Here is a 19,365-nt window from a genome sequence, read left to right as displayed (position 1 = left end):
AATATCCCACAGCGAACGTCATATCAGATGCAGTGGACGGGTTCCAAACATAGCTGTGACATTTCTCCCACGCCTGCACACGGATCCAGCCTCGCGTTGAATCTGAGCTGGCCCGCAGACTCACCTGGGGCCCGGGGACATGGCAGAAAGGGTGCCGAGCCATTTCTCTGCCCAGCATTGCGGAGAGCTGGCAGCACCTCGCCCCCATGGGGAGGGCTCGCCCTAGAAAACAAAGCCCAACAAAACAAAAACACCACCAGAAAGTGACAAGTATTGGCAAGGACAGGAGGAATCGGAACTGGTTCGCTGCTGGTGGGAAGGTAAAACGGTGCAGCTGCTGTGGAAAGCAGTCTGGCGGCCCCTCAAAAAAGCAACACCTAGGATTCCTGTACGATCCAGCAGTTCCACGTCGCGTTACGTAGCCGGAGGGTATCAAGCAGAGACACACCTGTGCTCATGCTCACAGCAGCCGAGAGGTGGAAGCATTCCGAGCGTCCGTCACGGGTGACCCAACGTGGTTAGTCCCACGATGGGCTACCGTGTAGCCTCAGGTAGGAAGGAAGTGCTGACGTGGGCTCGCGACGCCCAGTGAGAGAAGCCAGACACAGAAGACCCCGTATCGTCGGTTCCACTTTGGTGAGTTCCCTGATGGTGACGCTGTGGCGGGGCGGCGACTTTCTTCTAGGAATTCTAGGTGCAGAGCCCCCTCGGCAAGTTGGGGGAGGAGCAGGCTGACCCCCCTCCTTCCCCACCTGGGCACGGCAGAGGCGCCTCGCTGGGCGAGGGCATGTTCCAACTCCCTAAACTGAGTTTGGTGACTTAGGAAGTCCTGGACACTTAGGGAGACTGAGTTGGCACGGGGTTTGTGTTTTACATAACCCTAGAACTTTGAGCTTCTCTACGTTTGAGCCAAAATGTGGTGAGCTGTCCAAATGCGTATCTGGGGCAGAGACAGGACTTCCTCCGCTGAATAAATATTAAAGAGCCAGGAAGAGGTAAGGAAAGAGTGATCTCCAAGTCTGTTCCGGAGTCTTGCTTGTTCAGTGTTCTGGTGACATATATTTTAAAGTGTGTCATTTAAGTCTGTGTAATAAACTGATTTTAGCAGATAGCTTGTGGTTGTCTGGCTCATTCATTATCTCATCCAACAAATATTTATGGGGTGTTCGACATTTCCGGGCGTCCTGTGAGGCACTGGGATACAGCGCTGAGTCAAAGCAGATGCAGTTACTTCTCATGGAGCTGTTGGCAGGGAAGGAGGTCATTGATCAAACAGTGACACAGACGGTGCCCTCGAGCAGTGGGACGTGGAGCGGAGGTGCAGGCCCCTCCAGGAGAGACCCTAGAAGTGGGGTCCAGGGCACAGGAGCTCAGCAGGCCCAGAGGAAGGGACTGCTGGCCTGGGGAGGGAAGGGGATGTGGGACCTCGTTGGGCTTGAAGATGTCACTGGCTTTGCCTCTGGATGGGTCTGAAGGGGTGAGTCAGGAGGCAGCTGGAGGGACGGGAGGTGGTGGGGCCTGTGGGCAGGGCCAGAGTTACTTTGCAGAACCGGCAACGATTCAGGGCTGAGGGGGAGGGCGATGTCCGGGCGCTCCGGGTTTCTGGCTTGGGGAACTGCACAGACGGCCCGCCTTTCGCAGACGCACAAACACTGGGTGGCAGCCGGCCCTGCAGCGTGGGAGCATCTGCTGTGCAGCTCCGGGATCTGGAGGTAGGCTCCAGTTATCTAACGCGGTGTTGCACACGACGCACGTTTGGGAAGTCCATAGATTAGGCAAGTCGCCGAGAATGCTCTGGGGACTCGTTTCTGCTCCATGATGGATGGGCCTTGCTGGGAGGCAGCTCTCCACGTAGCGACGCGGGCTTCCTCGTGGTGTGGTGGGTGGGCTCTAAAGGCACCCAGTGTTGCCTTTTAAATCTAGCCTCAGGATGCCTGTGGTGTGAACCGTGAGCCTTGAAGACTGCCAGAGCCCTGGGGCCCCTGGCGTTCTGGTAAAGGGCTGAGGTCAGCACCTGGTGTGCAGGCATTCATGCATCCGCCTGGTTTTGGGGTGCCCCCCGTCTGGAGACCGTCTGTCTTACTCCTGCTGGGGCGTGAGGCTGACTCTACCCCCACCACTAGCTCTCACCTCTTTGGTATCTGGTGAAGCCATTCCTGAGGTTTGGGGGGATTCTGTGGTGTGAACTGCGTGCTTGGCGTTCACCGTTAAGCGTTCTGGTTCTGGTTAGTCAATGACAACTCTCCTGTCCTCCTTCAGGCTCCCAGAATTTTGTTAAGGTCTTTGCTGGGTCCTTCCCGTCCTCGAGGGCTTGTGCCTTTAAAAACAAAATCCCTCTGGGGCGCCTGGGTGTGGCTTCGTCAGTAAAGCTCTGCCTTCCGCTCAGGTCCTGATCTCAGGGTCCTGGGATCGAGTCCCGCGTCAGGTTCCCTGCTCAGCGGGGAGCCTGCGTCTCCCTCTCCCTCTGCCACTCCCCCTACTCATGCTCTCTCTTTCTCTCTCTCTGTCAAATAAATAAAATCTTCTAAAAAAAATCCCTTTTTGTGACTTTAATGTGGTACGTGGAGTGAAAATAATGGGTGTTACCCGTGAGCAGAGAAATGCGTCAGTAAGGATAGTCACCGCAGTATTGATTTTTTATCACGTTATCGATAAACTTAGCCAAGTGGAACTGCTGGGCTGTGTGTCTGAGTCTGTGCTCGAGTCCTCCGCATGGGAGTCCGCAGGGGCCCTGTCGGAGCCGTGTTTTCCAGGCCCGTTCCCGCACCCTTAGCGCACGGACTTGCCCGACGGAGGAACTTGCGCTGGCCAGCGGGGCGGCACGGGCACTGTGGCGTGCTCTGCATTTGCACTGTTCTTGGTTGGAGTGACGCTGGGCGTCTTCCTGCTGAGAAATCAGCCCTTTGTGATGTACTGCTGTAGACTACTTGTTCTGTTTTATCTTGAACGTGTGAGGGTTTTTATGCACAGTTTTCATTTTTACAGAGTATGTTGGTTTTTACGAGTATGGCCCCTCGATGTCGTAGGAGGACTAGAAAGGCCTCCTGTGTCCTGAGAGCGTAAAGACATTTCCCAACACTACTTCCATTGCTTTTATATTCAAATCCCTGGTCCATCTGAAGTTTATCTGTATGAAGAGGCACAGGTGACTTTTCTTAGTTCTCCCCAAACTAATTATTGAATTATTATCCCCGCAAACATGCGGTGCTGTCTTTATCACATACAAAATAATCTCTGTAGCTGTTGATTTGGGTTTATTTCTGGTCTCTCTGTTCTGATCCCTTAATGATTGTTCGTTCCTGTGCCAGGTTCATAATAGTTTAATTCCTTTATCCCTAGGATGTATTTTCATCTGTGGCTTTGCTGAGCGTCCACGCCTCCTCCCGCCCGAGTCTGCCCATGCTGCTGCGACAGAAATACCGCAGGCTGGGCGGCTTCTAAACCCACACGCGTATTTCTCACGGCCCCGGAGGCTGGCATCCGAGACCCAGAAGCCGGCCCCTCGGCTCCGGGGAGGCTTTCCTCTCGTGGTGCCCCCACGCGGCACCAGAGGCGAGGGCGCTGATCCCATCCTGAGGGCCCCGCCCATGACTCACCCNCGAAGCCCCCTCCTGACACCCCACATGGGGTTAGGATTTCAGCAGGAGCTTTGAGGTGACACAAGCATTCTTGCAGTGGTTTCCTCCTCATCCAGCAGTGACCCAGACGTGGGGCTGGGCCGCTTTCCCTGATTCCCCCCGACAGCTATCAGTGGCTGCGTGACAGTCACCACAAACTTAGGGGGCTTAACACCACACACACTGATGATCTCGCGGTGTCTGCAGATCACACGGTCTGGGTCCACTGGCAGCTACGCCAGAGGCAGCACCGGGTTCTCACCAGAGGCTGCACAGGGTATCTGCTTCTGCGCATGCTATTGGGACACCGCCACTGGGGGCCACACCCCAAGGCCACACCAGGGAGCGTGCGTGGTCAGAACTCGCCGACATACGGTGGCAATACTGGTGTGAAATTCTGCATCCCAGACCTACCTGGTGAGCAATGTGGAAATTGAAAACCACTGTTCTTAGAACGTCTCCGGCTGCCTCCTCCCTGGGGAATTTCCCGCCAATGGCGGTATCTTCGGAGGCGTGGGGCTCGAGGAGTGGTTCCCACCTCTCCCCTCACCTTCTTTTCCTTCGTAGCTCACCTCTTCCCCTGTGGCCTCATCTTCTGCATTCCTCCAGGGCCCTGGCCGTGTGTACCGGGGATGGGACTTGGATCTCTCCCTGAGGAACCACTGTGGCCCTGAGAATAATAACCGCTGGCGTTCATGGTCAGTGCTGCGCGCTCCTGCGTGTACCCCAGCCTCAGCTAAAAGCAGCACATGAATAGCATCCACCTGTTTGAGAGGGGAGGGGCTTTTCCAGGAAGGTTCCAGTACCCCGTTATCATCCCAGAGCGAGCCCTCGGTAAGCAGCAGTCAGCCGCGTCCTCCACCCTCCGTCCCCCTCAGGGCTTTTGGACGCTGCCAAGGCACCATGCGCACCGACCACGGTGCCCTGCCACCTCTCCAGAGACCCAGGTTGGATGAGTAATCTTCCTTTCTGCATCGCAGAGAACGTTTGTGTTTGTCTCGGTGCCACGAAGACTGAATGAGGACAACAACGACCCACGCCCGCACCTGTGTGCTGCTTGTCCTCAACATCAAGCCAACAGACTCGCGTCGTCCTTGTGTAACACTTGCCCTGAGAGCCACGGAGTACAGGGAGCCCCACCCCGTCCGGAGGTGCGGTGCCCCAGGGACGTCTTGCTGCAGAAGGAACACTCAAGTTGAATCTTGGGGGATAGACTGGAGTTGGCAGAGGCAGGAGTCTGGGGGTGGGTAGTGGTTGGGAAAGAATGTGGCTTTGAAGTTGGGTCTTGGGTCCTGGGCTTGGTTGCCCAGGTTCTAGGGGTGAAATAAAGCCCCCCAGAGCTGGGGAATGTGAATACCTTCTGGGGGGAATACAAGAGGGCTGAGCACATAGGGTGGTCCTTCCCTGTGGGTGGAGGGGACATTCTCAGACAAGCAGTTTACTGGGTAACTGGATACCAGTTGTATGTTTTCAGTGGAAGGATGTGGCTGCTTGGACACCCTACAAAAGCCGGGGTTTGTCACTATCCAGCGGGGAGGCGACCTAGCTGTGAATGCCAGCATGGTGGTGTCCATGGCTTCACAACCAGCTCCCTGCTGACACTTGACCTCCCCCCACATTGAAGGCAAGGGCTGGGGAGGCAGAAAGGAGTTCCCAGTTTGTCTACCTGAGTGTGACCTGTTCCTTTACCTTCACGCAGGCAGGAAGAAGTGGGGCCAGTGTCCAGCCCTGCTGCAGGGGCATGGCGGCTCAGGCGGGCCACACTGTGGTCAGTATGCTTTTGTGGACAGGGAAGTGTGGGAGAGGCCTGAACTCCCTATCCCCTCTCGTGGTGCTTAGACCACTCTGTGGAAAGGATGGGGAACTCCAACTGATTGAGACGAAGCCTCTGCCACCACATGCCAGAACAGGGGCAAAGCATGACATTGGGCAGCGGGAACAGGAGGACAGTCCCTGTTTCTGCAGGTCTGGGCTTATAGATTAGGAAGTCACCCCGGGGGCTCCACAGGCCTCAGCGACCTCATGGACACTGGAGGATGGTGGGAAGAATTCAGCATGACCCACTGATTTCCCACTGGGGTGTCAGGGTGAAGCTGGTGCCCTTAACCAAGAAAAGGAAATAGGCTCACCTCTCCCTGGGGTGGCCAGGGACCCTCTGGCCACCTCTTCTGGCCCTGAGCTGGAGAGTGGGGGCCTGCAGATGTGTGTGCAGTGGGGGATGCTGGCCCTTACAGCTGCAGCTGCAGGCAGTGCCATCACATGGTCTCCAGGGGAGGGGGTGAGGAGGTGTAAGGAGTGCATGGTGGAGGGCAGTGGTGGTGCTCCTGGCCCCCTGTGCATGAAAATCTGCAGCTTTGTCCACCTCGAGAAGGCCTGCCCAGGCTTGTCTGCCTAGGCTTGCTTCAGGTGCGTGCGGTCCTTGGGGAGGCCAGGGAGAGGGAGGAGGAGGGGGCACAGGGGTAAGCTGGAGGTGAGGTGGGGGAGAGGTCTGTTGGTGAGNGGACCCGCTCGCCCGCCGTCCTCGCGTCGCCGCCGCGTCCCCGCGCAGCCGCTTCGGGTTTCGGGCGCCGCGCATCCAGGTACGCTGGGCCGGGCTGGGATGGGGTCTGCGTCGGCATCCCCAGCCTGAGTCGGTGAGGGGCTGAGCTCGGCGGGCCAGGAGGCCCCGGGAAATGTGGGCCTTTGGGGAGCCCCCGCCCCCTTGGCCGAACCTGGGCCCGCGGCGCAGTCGTGGAGAGGCGCGGAGGCGGGGGGCTCAGGATTCGGAGGCTCCGGGGCCTGGGGAAGGGATGCAGGGGCCGAGGACTTGGTGCCTGGGGAAGAGGCGCGGGGGCTGGGGGCGTTGAGGCCGGGGGCAAGGGGCGCAGGGACTGAGGGCGCGGGCCCTGGGGTGGGGGCTTAGGGATCGCAGACTGGGGCCTGGGGAGGGGGTGCGGCCTTGGGGCCTCCCTGGCGGCCGAGAACCCGGGCCCGGGTCCCCGCAGTGGGGCGGTTGCTCGGCCCCTGTTTCGGAGCCGTGATTGTGACTTAGCGCCGGGCTGAGAATGCGCGGCCGTGCCATTGTTCTCCATGTACCCCCCCCTTCCAGAAGGTCCCTCCGCTGGCTTTCAGCTGTTTGCCGTGTTTTCTCTCTGTTCCTGCCAAGCAGTCTACCCCGACCCTCTAACAGCCCCTCTCCCATCTCCCTGGTCCACACAATTGTCCATAAAATGGGAGAAGGGATGGTGGCAAGCGAGACCACATAACTGCTGGGCTGGCCACTCAGGCCCCCGGGGCCCCCACTCTCCCCCTTCAGATTGCTCAGCTGAGTAGGAAATCTGTTTGATCCTCCTCTATGCCCACAAAGATCTGTGAGGTAAGGCTTTGCGGCTGTCACGTTCACGGCTCGTCCAGCCTCTCACAAGGCAAGGCCCGTGACCATGGGCCCTGTGACCCTGTCCCATCAGTCACTGGATGGGCTGCACTGACACACCTCGGGGGCCTGTGGGGTGCCCCAGGCTTCCCTCCCCAGCGCCCCCATGACATGTATTCTTCCCCACAGGCAGCCACGAGCGGGGTCACCATGGCGTCCCCATCGTCCTACCAGGCAGAAGAGGACGAGAGTCTGAAGGGCTGTGAGCTCTATGTCCAGAAGCATGGCGTTCAGCAGGTCCTCAAAGACTGCATCGTGCACCTGTGCATCTCCAAGCCTGAGAGGCCCATGAAGTTCCTGCGGGAGCACTTCGAGAAGCTGGAGAAGGTCAGTGATGGCCACCTGCTTTGCTCTGTGCCAGATGGGCTGGGCCAGCAGTGACTCACACCTGTTCCCCACGTGGTGCTGGCTCTCACAGGGAGCGTGAGGACAGCAGCCCTCCGCGGGGCCTGACCTTGCCTCACCCGTTCCAGGGCTCTGCCATCCCCCCGCAGACCCTGTCCACTGTCCCCCTGGAGACCCCGTCTGTCGTCCCAGCCGCAGACCCCATCCGCTGTTCCCCCCGCAGACCCCGTCTGCCATTCCCCTGCAGACCCCGTCTGTAGTCCCCCCTCAGTGGTGCGGACTCTGCCACGTGCAGAGCTCTGGGAAGAGCTGACTGTGAAGATAGCTTATGGGGCCCTCTGACAGTGGGGGGGCAGACATGGGGATTGGGTGTAGTCAGGTGCCCCTGGCGTTTGGGATGGAAGAACATAGCTGTGACAGGGCGTGTGATGTGGGGCATTTGAGACCAGGTTCCACGGTAATGTGCGCCTCTAGGCAGAGGAGAAGGCTCCTCAGACTTGTGCAGTGTGGGGAAGCACACGCCCATCCACGCCTCTCTCCTGAGGGGACCCCCCGCCCACTCATTCCTCCATGATTGATGCCCCTCACCCTTTCCCGATTCATCAGTGGGAGAACGGGCTCAGAGCAGGAGGGGCCCCTGAGCCCCGTGGCAACCTGTCCCTCCGTGGTGGGCTCCTTCCTTCCTCCCTCTGGCCCCCCACCCTGAACGCTCTCTGGACGGCACCTAAGGCCCCTCCTCTGGGCCCCTTGTTCACAACTTCACCGTCCCTGTCCTGGTCTCGGGGTGAATGGAACCCCGGGGCAGGCTCAGATCGGAGGCCCTCTGAGTCCCCGCCCAGCAGTGTTTCACTTTCGACAGGGGCCTCCTGTGGACACATAGCTCCAACCCAAAGGGGTGAATTTCTTTTCTTTAAAACAATCCATTAACATTTTCAAGTAATGCAGGGCTTTTAAAGAAAGTTTGGAAAGTTCGACATAGAGGGAAAGGTCACAGTCCTATGTGGTCCTCTCCGTGCATTTTTCATTTGTTCTGAGTTCTTCACAGACCTTGCTCAAGTGGGCGTGCGATGCTGTGTTGAGAAGATGTGCTGATGTTTTCTCAATATTTCCCTCACGATTGGACAATGGAGTTGTTTCCAGTTTTGTTTAATGTTAAGCATAATGCGGCACGAACGCATTCATACGTAGACCTTCCCCTGTCTGTTGCATTGTTTGTTTTCAGACACGGGATTGCTGAGACTCCCAATGGCGGTACCGGGTGGAGGCGATCTCGGGTCCGTGTTCACTCCCCCCCGCGGAATTTGGTGGTTGGTTTGCCCACACCAGCCAGTGTTAATTTGAAAAGCTGCTTTTTGCAGGGAATAGATGAAAACGGTCATGTGGCCTTCATCCATTTTCCTTTGGTTACCTCTGAGGCCACAGTTGAGGAGGGGTGTTCCACGGGGGACTGTGGCCCCCAGGGCCGGCCACAGCACGTGCTTGTTTCCTGCACGTTGGGAGAATTGGGCAGGGGACAGTCCATCTTCCCCCGTCTCAGACGCTAACTCTGTCAGGAATGGAGTTACTTCCCGTGGTTTGTTCATGAGGGATGCCGCCAGGTGATGGTCTTGGGGGTGTGCCTGATGGGCAGGGCTGGGGCTGGGGAAGAGACAGCAGGGTGAGACCCCAGTAGAGGTTCTCAACCAGGGACATTTCGCCCCCAGGGGACCTGTGGCATTGGCTGGAGACGGTTGAGCATCTAGGGGTAATGGAGGGGTCGGGCCATGTGTTTTGGTGGGGTGTTCAGGGCTTGCTGGTGGAATGGATATGGGGGTGAGGAAGGAGGCAGGAAGTGTGGCTCCTGGGATTTAGTCTGGACCCCGAGTGAATGGGAACAGTGGGGGCAGACGGGCGGGGAGGGGGGCCTGCAGGCTGCCAGTCCACGCTCCCATGTCTGGTGGCTTGCGGTCAGACTAGCCTGGCTCGTGGGACCTTGGTGCTGACCTTTTTCTTCGTCCTTGTGTGGCATCCTCTCTTTCCAGGAGGCTGCGTCACATTGCGTTAGGGCACACCCCAGTGACCTCACTGTAATTTGATTACATCTGCAAAGGCCCCGTTGTCAATAAGCTCAGGGTCTGAGGTCAGGAACCCAACACGTGTGCTTTCAGGGGACGCAATTCCTTCACAAACAGCCACTTCCTCGGAGGTGGGTAGGGCGGCTTTAGGTGGGCCTACTCGCAATGGCAATCCAGTGGTGAGTAGGAATCACAGGTTACAAGATTTGGCCATTGGGGGTGGGGCACCTGGGTGGCTCAGTGGGTTAAGTGCCGACCTCTGGCTCAGGTCACGATCCCAGGGTCCTGGGATTGAGTCCCGTGTTGGGCTCTCTGCTCAGCGGGGAGCCTGCTTCTCCCTCTGCCGCTCCCCCCTATTCATGCTCTCTCTTCTCTCTCTCAAAGAAATAAGTAAAATCTTAAAAAAAAGACTTGGCCATGGGGTACAGCTCCACTCTTGTAAGAGGCAGCACCAGCCGCCGAGTACCTGTCCTCACAGGAGCACTCCGAGGCGGATGGCCGGATGGCAGGTGCTGGGAGAAGCACATGCCCAGCGGCAAGGCTACGGATCATCCCTGGCAACAGACAGATCTGAGCCCCTCTGATACAAAGTCCCTGAAAGCCCCCGGGCATCTCCTCTGCTGCCACGCTGGCTTGCCCCCAGCTGCCGAGGAGTGTTCGTAATGTGGGAGCAGGAAGGCTCTTTGGCTCTGGGTGTGGCGGAGCCCCGGGTCTTGGGCCCCAGGAGCCCGTGGTCTGGGGGAGGGGCAGAGTCCCAGGCAGCCCCCTGCCCCCCCCCAGCCTGAGTGGACAGGAAGCCTGGGGAGGGAGACTTCTCCTCGTGTGTGACAAGCAGGAAGCGTGTTTGTGGGGCCCCGATAAAGCCCTGGGAGGATGTCGCTGGACCGACATAGACCAGCGGAGATGGCGCAGGTCTCGGGGTGCTGTCCTGGCCGGCCAAGCGCAGCCACCAGTCCTCAGGCCTCGGTGAGTGACTTCTTCATTGTGGGCTGTTTAAGAAGGTCGTTGTTCTCAGGTCCAGACGTGAGGGGGTAGAACAGTCCTTGTCCACTGGCAAACCGCAGCCCGAGCTTCTCCCTGGTGGGATCTTGCAGAGCTCGCGGAGTGGTGAAGCCGTCAGTCCTTGCAGGGGAGCATTCTGGATGCTGTAAGGAAAGGGCCCGTCTCCCTTCACCGATGGACCCACCCCACGTGTCTCTGGGACCTTCCTTGGCCCGCACACGCGTGTGGATGTGGGTGGTTGTGGCCTATGCGCATTTTTGGTTTGACTTTTCTTGCTAGCATATTTTGTGTAAAATCTACACAGCATAAAATTTACCATTTTGGCCATTTTTAAGTGTCTGTTTCGGTGGCATCCAGTGCATCCCCATTCTGCGTTCTCCTCAGTAGGATTTTATGGTGTCTGTGGCCCTAAAACCATGTGGGGTCACAATTTTTACTTTATTTGTGGTGTTTAGTGTTTGATAGTTTTCAGTTTTTTTGTTTTCTTCAGAAAACGCCTTTATGCCGAGGAAATGATTTGAAGGAGAGACAGCACGCTGGCAGTTGGTGTGCGCGCTGGGGTCAGAGTGTGGCTCGTTCTCATGGCTCTAGAGCCGTATTGCCACTTCACTCCGAAAGATGGAATGAGTTTGTGGTTCTCCCAACATGTGTGAGTAGTGCTGTTTTCCCAAACTCCGGCCAACATTGGCTTCTCTGACGTTGTTCTTGTGCTGATTTGTGGGTATGGACGTCTCCCTGCCGAGCTGGGTGTTCCCTCCCTCCTGGTGGCCTGGCGCCTTCCCTGGACACTGGCTCCATGGGGGTCACGCGAGGGTGCAGGCTAAGGCTTTGGTCTTTAGTAAAAATGAAAATTATGCTGTGTTTCGCTTTTGGAACGAGCGGACCCATCTGGGAAGAGAGAACCGGGGCCACTCCCTCGCCTGTTAAAGTTCTTCTGTGAATTTCAGTGACCCTACTACATGTACTCTGTGGTGTGCAACTGTGTGGGTTGTGACAGAGGTGTCCAGTTGTCTGCCTGCCACCGTCCCCGAGATCCAGATCCGTCAAGCCACTGTCCCCTCTCTCCTGCCCTTGCTGGCCAGACCGTCCCGCCCCCGTAACCCCTGGCAACCGCTGAAGTGTCCGCAGCTCAGCATTTTCCAGAAGGTGTCATCAGTGGAGTCCTACAGCACCTAGCCTCGGAGTCCGGCTGCCGTCACTTCTGAGGGCTTCTGAGATAGGTCATGAGCGTTGTTTTGCTGAACCTCGCTCCGCCAAGGACACCCTTTGCCCAGTTGAGGGACGTCTGGATCAGTTCCAGTTTTTGGCAGTGGCAAAGCTGCTGTAGGCGTGCATTTGTCTTACAGATCTCTGCGTGAGTGTAGATTTGTCTTTACCTTGAACGAGGGTCTGGGTCGTATGGTAAGTGCACGCTTGACTTGGTAACAAACTGCCCAGCTGCGCGGTCTTCGTTCCAGCCGGCTGTGGTTCCTGGCCCTGAGATTGGCAGCACTCGATACTGTCAGCTCTCAAAAATTTGAGCCATTCCGATGGGTCTGTGGGGCCCTTCCCCATTTCCTCATGACCGATGACACCGGGCGTCTTTGCACGCACTCACTTGCCATTGGCACGTCTCTTTGGTGAAGTGCCTGCTCGTGTCTTCTGCCCGTGTTTCTTTCTTTTTTTTTTTTTTTAAAGATTTTATTTATTTATTTTGACAGAGATAGAGACAGCCAGCGAGAGAGGGAACACAAGCAGGGGGAGTGGGAGAGGAAGAAGCAGGCTCATAGCAGAGGAGCCTGATGTGGGGGCTCGATCCCATAACGCCGGGATCACGCCCTGAGCCGAAGGCAGACGCTCAACCGCTGTGCCACCCAGGCGCCCCTCTGCCCATGTTTCTTACTGGGCCCTTCCCTTACTGTGGGGCTTGGAAGTGCTTTGTGTATTCAGCTCGTACCCTCACGTACGCAGACATGAGTCCTGTGTCAGTTCCTGCTCCGCACACGCCTTCTTCCAGTCCGTCCGTGGCCTGTCTTCTCATTTGCTCACTAGCGTCTTTCACAGGGCGAAAGTTTCTGCTTTTGAAGTCAGGTTTATCAACGTATATATTTATTAATGAATTGTGTTTTTGTACAAAAGTGTGCGTGGAAGAGCTCTGCACTGACTTTGGGGTCTCCCTTGTCATCCGTCAGCCAGCCGTACATGCCTGGGGCACCTCACGGTCTGGCTCAGTCTGTCTTCGTGGGAGGTATTGACGTCTTCCCATGTTGTTCTTCAGAATTGTTTTGTCTACTCCGGTTCCTTTGCCTTTCCAGGTGTATTTTAGAGTGATCTCGGTGACGTGGACCAGTGTCCTCTTGGGGTGTTGAGTGGGCTTACACCGAACACATGGATCCGTTTGAGGGGAGTGGAGAGCAATCTCGAATCTTCCAGCTCGCGAACACAGAGTAGGTCTTCATTTACCTCGCTCCGCGATTTCTCTGTCTGTGAAAGAAAGGCTTTTATTTTCGGGGCGCCTGGGTGGCTCGGTCGGCTTAGCATCTGTCTTCACAGCCTTCTCAGGCTGTGGTCTCAGGATTGCGGGAATGAGCCCATGTCGAGCTGCGCTGGGCTCCGCACTCAGCTGGGAATCTGCTTCTCCTTGTCTCTCTGCAGCCCCACCCCCCACTCATGCGGAGCGTTTTCTCTCTCTCTCTCTCAAATAAAATCTTTAAGAAAAAACAGGAAGAAAAGCTTTTGTTTTCAGTATACAGGTCCTTTACATGTTTTGGTAGATTTGCTCCTGTTTCGTTTTTTTGTTGTATTTTAAGTGGTACTCCTTTGTGATTGATAGGCTTTACTTTTGTTTTTTGAAGATTTAAGTATTTATTTGAGAGAGTAGGCGTGTGGGGGGAGGGGCAGGGGAGAGGAAGCATCTCAGGCAGACTCCTCACTGAGCGTGGGGCTCGATGAGGGGCTTGAGCACACGATCCTGAGACCCTGAGATCATGACCTTAGCCGAAACCCGGAGTCGGTCATGTGACCAACCGAGCCACCCAGGCGCCCCAATAGGCTTTGCTTTTATAGAGCAGTTTCAGGTTCACAGAAAAATTGAGCACGAAGTACGGAGTTCCCACGTCCCCCTCCCTAGCCCGAGCCCGTCCCGTGCACCCGGCTCCCCTGTTGGTAACACCGCACCTGCGGAGTGCTTGTCACACCTGCTGAGAGACACCGTCATGAGCTGAAGCCTGGACTTTGCATCAGGGTCACTCCCCGTGCTGTGCAGTTCTGTGGGTTTTGGCAAACACATAATGTCACCTATCTGTCATTCAGGCACCGTGTCACCTCCTGCTGCTGGTCTAAAAATCCCTTGTGCTGCTCGCTCTCTGAACCCCTGACCTTTAGCCGTCCCCGCGGTTCTGCCTTCTGTGGAACCCTACAGTCCGGAGCCTTCGCACGCTGGCTTCTGTCACTTGGGAACATGCATGTCCTCCTCTGTCAGAGGGACCCATGCCGCCCACTCACCGAGCTGCCTTCTCCTTCCTGCCGCCTCGGAGCCGCCGGGCCCCGCAGTCCTCTGCCCAGGGACGCTCCAGGCGGGACCTGCTTCCCTTCGGGTGGGACCTGCTTCGCTTCGGGTATCTCGCTCCTCTTCAGGCAGAGATGACCAGAAACTTCCAAACTGGGTGTTTCTGAATTTTCTTACATTGGTTTTTACTTCCAGAATGATTTTATAACGAGCATCAGTAATAGAAAATAACCTTTACGAAGAAACTCCTTGCCGCCAGGACTCTAGGTGAACTGCTCTCCCCCTTTCCACGCGTGTCTATGTGTATCACACTTTCTGTGCACTCGTGAGTGGGGTGTGGACTCAGGTTTGCGCCCTCCCCCACCCTGCACGCCAGGCAGCACAGGCGTGGCTGTGGAAGGGGATGGAGGGCCTGCTGTCGGCACCGTGTCCAGGCGCGCTTGGGGGCTCCGCCGTGTGGACCCGTGCGGACCCGGGATCTGGCCAAAGCTGAAGGAAGGGCTGCCACCGTCGCTCCGGCTGGCGGAACGTCGCACGGTGCCGCTGTGCCAAGTGAATGTCCAACGGTTAAAGCATTTCTCAACGGAAGGTTTAAAGCTTTCAGAAATTGCCGAAAAATAAAAGGAAGGGTGATTCCACAAAATTTGGGGAGATGAAGAAAGTACAGAAAAGGGTAAGGAAACAAAGATGTCTCGTTGTCAGACGTCTTGAGGGGGACTTCCAGCGTCTGATGTGTTTCCTTGGGGGTGTGTTTTCCTGTGCTGCTGCTCTCGCTCTTCCTCCCACACATGTCGAGAGGTTTATAACCTGCTGTACGTGATTATCAAGGACACACTCTGCCGGGGCACTCTCAGGTCGACAGCGGATCCGCGCAGGACCTGCACACGCGCTGCCTGCCCCCGCGATTACCTTCCTGCACCATCGTGCCTCCCGCAGCCCCTGAGCCGCGCCACGCGCTCGCTGTTGCTGAAGTCGCAGCCGGCCACAGGCACAGGCTCTGGGTTTGCACAGTTGTGTAGCGACACGTATCCTATTACGTATTACACAGATCACCACGCTCCACCCCCGTCTCCCGCCCCCAGCCCCGGCACCCACCCACCGTTCACCGTCCCCGCAGTCCGTTCTTTTCCGGAACGCCCTATGGCTGGAATCCCACCGTCCGCAGCCGGCCCACACTGGCTTCTGTCACTTAGGGACACGCGTGTTGGGTTCCCCCGGCTTCAGAGCTCCGTTCCTTGTAGCACCGGAGTCACAGTCCACCGTCTGGATGGCCCACGGCCTGTGTGTCCATCACCAACTCCGAGCATCCTGGTCACTTCCCAGTTTGCACAGCTGTGGGTAAAGCTGCCGGAAACATCCGCGTGCAGGTGTCAGCTGGACCCACGTTTTCATCTCCTGGGGGTGAATGCCGAGGAGCACGTCCTCTGGATTGAACGGCAAGAGCGTGGCTGGTTTTGGCGGAAACCACAGGCCCCCTCCCGGCGTGGCCGCACCATTCCGCGTTCCCAGCAGCCCCGCATCCCGCCAGCGTCTGGTGCTGGCTGTGTTCTGGTCTCCTCGCCGTCTTCCTCTGTGTGTCCCCGAGGACACACAATGTGCGGCATCTTCCCGCGTGCGTGCTCGCCGTGCGCCGATGCTCCGTTTTGGGGTCTGTTTTCCTGTTGTTGAGAGGGTTTTTTGGTACATTTTGGACACGAGTCCTTTATCAGATGTATGTTTTGTGGATTTTTCCTCCTAGTCTGTGGCCTGAGTTTTCATTCTCTAAATATGATTTGATTCCTGCTTCTGGTTTTTAAAACTAGACTTTATATGATCATTTATACGACCACTAAATGTTACTGAAAACGCAATTTCATGGTGCAGAGCATTCTGCTATATAGATGTTTCTAAATTGACTTAAGCAATTTCTTGTTGTTACTTGGATTACAAAATTTTTTTTTAAGATTTTATTTATTTATTAGAGGGAGAGAGCACACAGCAGGGGGAGTAGTAGAGGGAGAGGGAGAAGCAGGCTCCCCGCTGAGCAGGGAGCCCCACGTGGGGCCCCTGAGATCATGACCTTGGCCGAAGGCAGATGCTAACAGAGTGAGCCACTCAGGCGCTCCTGATTAAAAAATTTTTAAACGTTGGAAAGACCGTTCTAGTACCGATATCTCTTTGATGCCTCTCATTGCTTTGCTAGGATGTACTTTAAGAAATACAATTATGGGGCTTGGACATACACATTGACTTGTGAAGTCGGCTGTGCTGCAGAAAGGGTTTATTCTTTCTCACGTTCACTCCGCAGATACTTACGGAACCCCTGCCGCAGGCCCAGTGCTGTTTGGCTGCTGGGTCGTGATGCTGCGCACAGGAGTTTTTGGCGGCGCCCGCCAGGGCGTGCGCCACACCTCTGCGCCCAGCTGCATGAGGCTGCAGGCCCCGGTCTGCTCCGGTCGCTCCTGAGTTCTGTTCTTTCTGGGTCCCGTCAGTGTCTGATCAGGCAACGTAGGAGATCTGGGAAAGGTGTGTAAGTCAGGATTTTACAGTCAGTATATAGGGGACATGTTATTTAAAAGGATCCGCAGATGAGTTTAAATCTTTTTTTCACTCAAAAAACTATATTCTTTGACTATAATCCGATAGAGTTACTTTATTATCATTAGTAAAGAGGTAACCAGAAAAAAAGGAGGAAGCCAGCCTCCCTGTACGTTTGGAAACCTGTAACGAGCTTCTGCATAATTTATCAAGGGAGACTGTTGTAGCCCAGAATTATGAGGCGTCTGAACTGAGCGACAGAGGCGGGACTGGTGCTTAGAGGGAAAATGACCGCTTCGCTAGAAAGTCGATGAGGGATTCCTGAGCTGCGTGTCTCGTCTCCGGCGCCAAAGCACATCACCACGGACTGGGCAGCCGCAAGCTGCAGGAACTGATTGCCACGCAGCTCGGAGCCTGGGAGCCGAGGCCAAGGCTTCGGTGGGGCACTTCCTCCTGTGGGCTCTCGCGGCCTGTGTCCCAGCCTGTCGGCGCCCATCCTTCACTTGCAAACAAATCGCCCAGCCCCTGCCTCTGTCTTCGTGGTGAGGTCTGCCCCGCGGGCCGTGTGTCCAGGACTCGTGTTTACCTGACAGCATCTGCAAAGGCCCCATTTCCAAGTAGAGCTGCCCTCGGAACTTTGGAGGGAGCCCATCGAACCCACTGTGTGTGTGGCCTGGGAACTCAGACAAAGCCAATGTGTGCAGAGAATAATAAAGATTGGGCAGAAGCTAACGAAACAAAAAAGAGGTCACAGATAGTAGCGGATGATAAACGCAGAGGTGACTCTGGGGATGAATAAAGTAGGCATCTGGGAGGGCGGCCTTGCAAAGAGATGGCACGAGCCGAAATCGGCCACAGGTCGGGGAGAGGGCGCTTTCCGAGCAGGGCGCCTGGCGAGGTGCAGAGGCTGAGCTCACAGCTGCCGGCAGGTGTCCCTGGGTTCCGCTGGGCTTCTCCGGGCAGGCTCAGAAGGCCTCTCCTCCAGGAAGCCCTCCCTGACTACCCCCCCCCCGCCTCTGGCCCACACAGCCCTCTGCCTAGTGCTCTGTGGCTCATGCTGTTATCTTGCCCTGACTTTTCCCGTCTTTCCTGTTAGATGGAAGTCTTCATGACAGAACTACGCCTTTTTCTCTGGAGCAAGTCTGTGTAAAGGCTGGTACACAGAGGTGCTCAGCAAGTGATTGAAACTGCACGTTTCTGTCTTCACCCTGCCCCCGAAGGTCTAGCGCCCCTGGACATGGCCCACGTCCTCTCCTTGCCTCGTAGATGGGGATGACGTCCCCGGGCCTGCCTTCTGCTCTGAGAGGCTGCAGCCTCGAGAGGAGGGCTTGTGGTCGGCCCGGGGGCCGGCACCATCGACCCCTGCCCTGGATACCATGGCGCCCACTGGGTCAGAGGGGACAGGGGTCGAGGGACTATCTCCCCGGAGGGAGCCCTGGAAATGCTGACCGTTCGCAGCCACTTGGAGTCTGGCCGCCGCCCGGGACGTGGCCTCTTCTCAGGGGCGATCAGGGCCTGTGTGCAGGGTCAGTGTGGCATGGCTAGGCAGCCCAGCTGTGTCATCAGCCAGCACGCCCGGGGATGGGGTGTGGAGGGAGGGATTCCGCCGTTCCCGGGTCCCAGGAATGTGGGCTTCTCTCAGGAGTGGAAACTCAGGTCCAGAGAATGTCCCCATGTCCCACCCCTCCCCAGCCAAGAATTTTCCCTTCTCAGGCCGCAAGTGCCTTTCACCCCTCGTGCCGGAAAAATATGGTCAGAAGTAGACTGTGACCGTCATTTACGATCCAGGGAGCACTTGGCCCTGGGGGCAGAATGGGGACAGTCCCTGGAGCTGCGTTAGACCTTTCTGGCGTGGATTCCGGCCGTGGAGTTTTCTGGAAATGCTGTTCCCACACTGCTCTTGTGAAGACTCCTCTGACCCTGTGCCCTGGACCATCCTGCAGCCCCAGACAGCTCATCAGTGTGAGACAGGAAGGGGGCTCCGGAAAATTAGAGGTTTTCCTGGAATCCTGAGGGGGAGGGGAGGGGATGCCATCCCATTTCCCCGTTTCCACCCGACGCCTCCCCAAGTGGCCTCAGACCTCCTGGATCCTGCCCAGTTAGGCCCTTTGCTGCCCAGGATGGAAAATGGCGTATGGCAGGATGGCGATGCCCACGGTCCCAAGAAGGCGAGGCCCCCAGCGTGCTTCCTTAAGAAGGTGGCCTCTGGCCAGTCTCACGTGTGATACAGCTGCTGTGCGGGTCTGCAGCTGGGCCCCTCTCCCAGCGACCCTGCTGCTGGCCTGGCTGTGACGCGGCTTCCTTGCGGGCCTTGGTTCCTCCGCTCTGCCCCACCCGGGGGCATCCCATAACCCCATCCTTCCCGCTGGAAACCCTCTCACTGCACACGAGCCTCCCAAGGGGGGCTGCGGAGCCACTGAGACGGCACCCCCGAGCCTGGGCTCTGGAAGGCCCGACGTCAGCCCCTGAGCGCTGTGGTTACGAGGAGGACGTGGGGCTCAAACCCCCTCCTGACTCTGTTCATTCATCCTTCCTTTCCAGACAGTGCCTGTGGTGCTGCGTCTCGTGAGCGGGGAGGGTCGTGGCCAAGCATGTGCTGGGCCCTGGCGGCGGCCCATGGTGTTGAAGCAGCGTCGGGTGAACTCCGGCAGTTACGGACGAACGGTGGATGGAAGGCTTCTTGCTGGTGGTGGCACTGACGTGTTCACCAGGGACACCCCGTGGGGGTGGGCAGTAAGGTGGAGGAAGCCCTGTGTCCCTCTTCTGCTCTCCCTTGGCCAGTTGCTGTGGGTCCGGGTTGGGTACTTGCCTTTGGGGGTGTCTGTGTGGGAACCCTGGAGCTGAGCATCCACACGGGAATCGTGTGTCGGTCTTGGGCCCGGGCCCCAGGCCCCAGTGCCGTGCGGGTCATTCCCCAGTCCGGGTCTCATT

General features: G+C 57.1%; 1 protein-coding gene and 1 long non-coding RNA gene across 8 annotated transcripts in view; both read left to right on the top strand.

The window, feature by feature from the left end:
• Positions 1-1,455: 1,455 nt before the first annotated feature.
• Positions 1,456-19,365, top strand: part of PRKAR1B (protein kinase cAMP-dependent type I regulatory subunit beta) — a 98,802-nt gene continuing 80,892 nt past the window's right edge. The window contains exons 1-2 of one of the 7 annotated variants that reach the window (XM_034669634.1): positions 1,456-1,477; positions 7,159-7,356. In XM_034669634.1, the coding sequence (XP_034525525.1) occupies positions 7,180-7,356 (177 nt within the window). In that variant the 5' untranslated portion in view covers positions 1,456-1,477; positions 7,159-7,179. Of the gene's footprint in view, positions 1,478-1,564; positions 1,713-5,880; positions 6,024-6,117; positions 6,197-6,217; positions 6,251-7,158; positions 7,357-9,795; positions 10,395-10,920; positions 11,080-19,365 lie in introns of those variants that run through there. The other 6 variants (XM_034669636.1, XM_019810247.2, XM_034669635.1 and 3 more) reach the window with 6 other exon arrangements.
• Positions 11,095-17,269, top strand: LOC105242182. Its single transcript, XR_004628280.1, has 3 exons — positions 11,095-12,856; positions 14,113-14,590; positions 15,111-17,269. It is a non-coding gene; the product is annotated as an uncharacterized LOC105242182 (long non-coding RNA).

The sequence above is a fragment of the Ailuropoda melanoleuca genome, chromosome 10, assembly GCF_002007445.2.
Source record: "Ailuropoda melanoleuca isolate Jingjing chromosome 10, ASM200744v2, whole genome shotgun sequence".
Taxonomy (NCBI): Eukaryota; Metazoa; Chordata; class Mammalia; order Carnivora; family Ursidae; genus Ailuropoda; species Ailuropoda melanoleuca.
The sequence above is the reverse complement of the archived record's forward strand: the minus strand, read 5'-3'. Positions and strand labels throughout refer to the sequence as shown.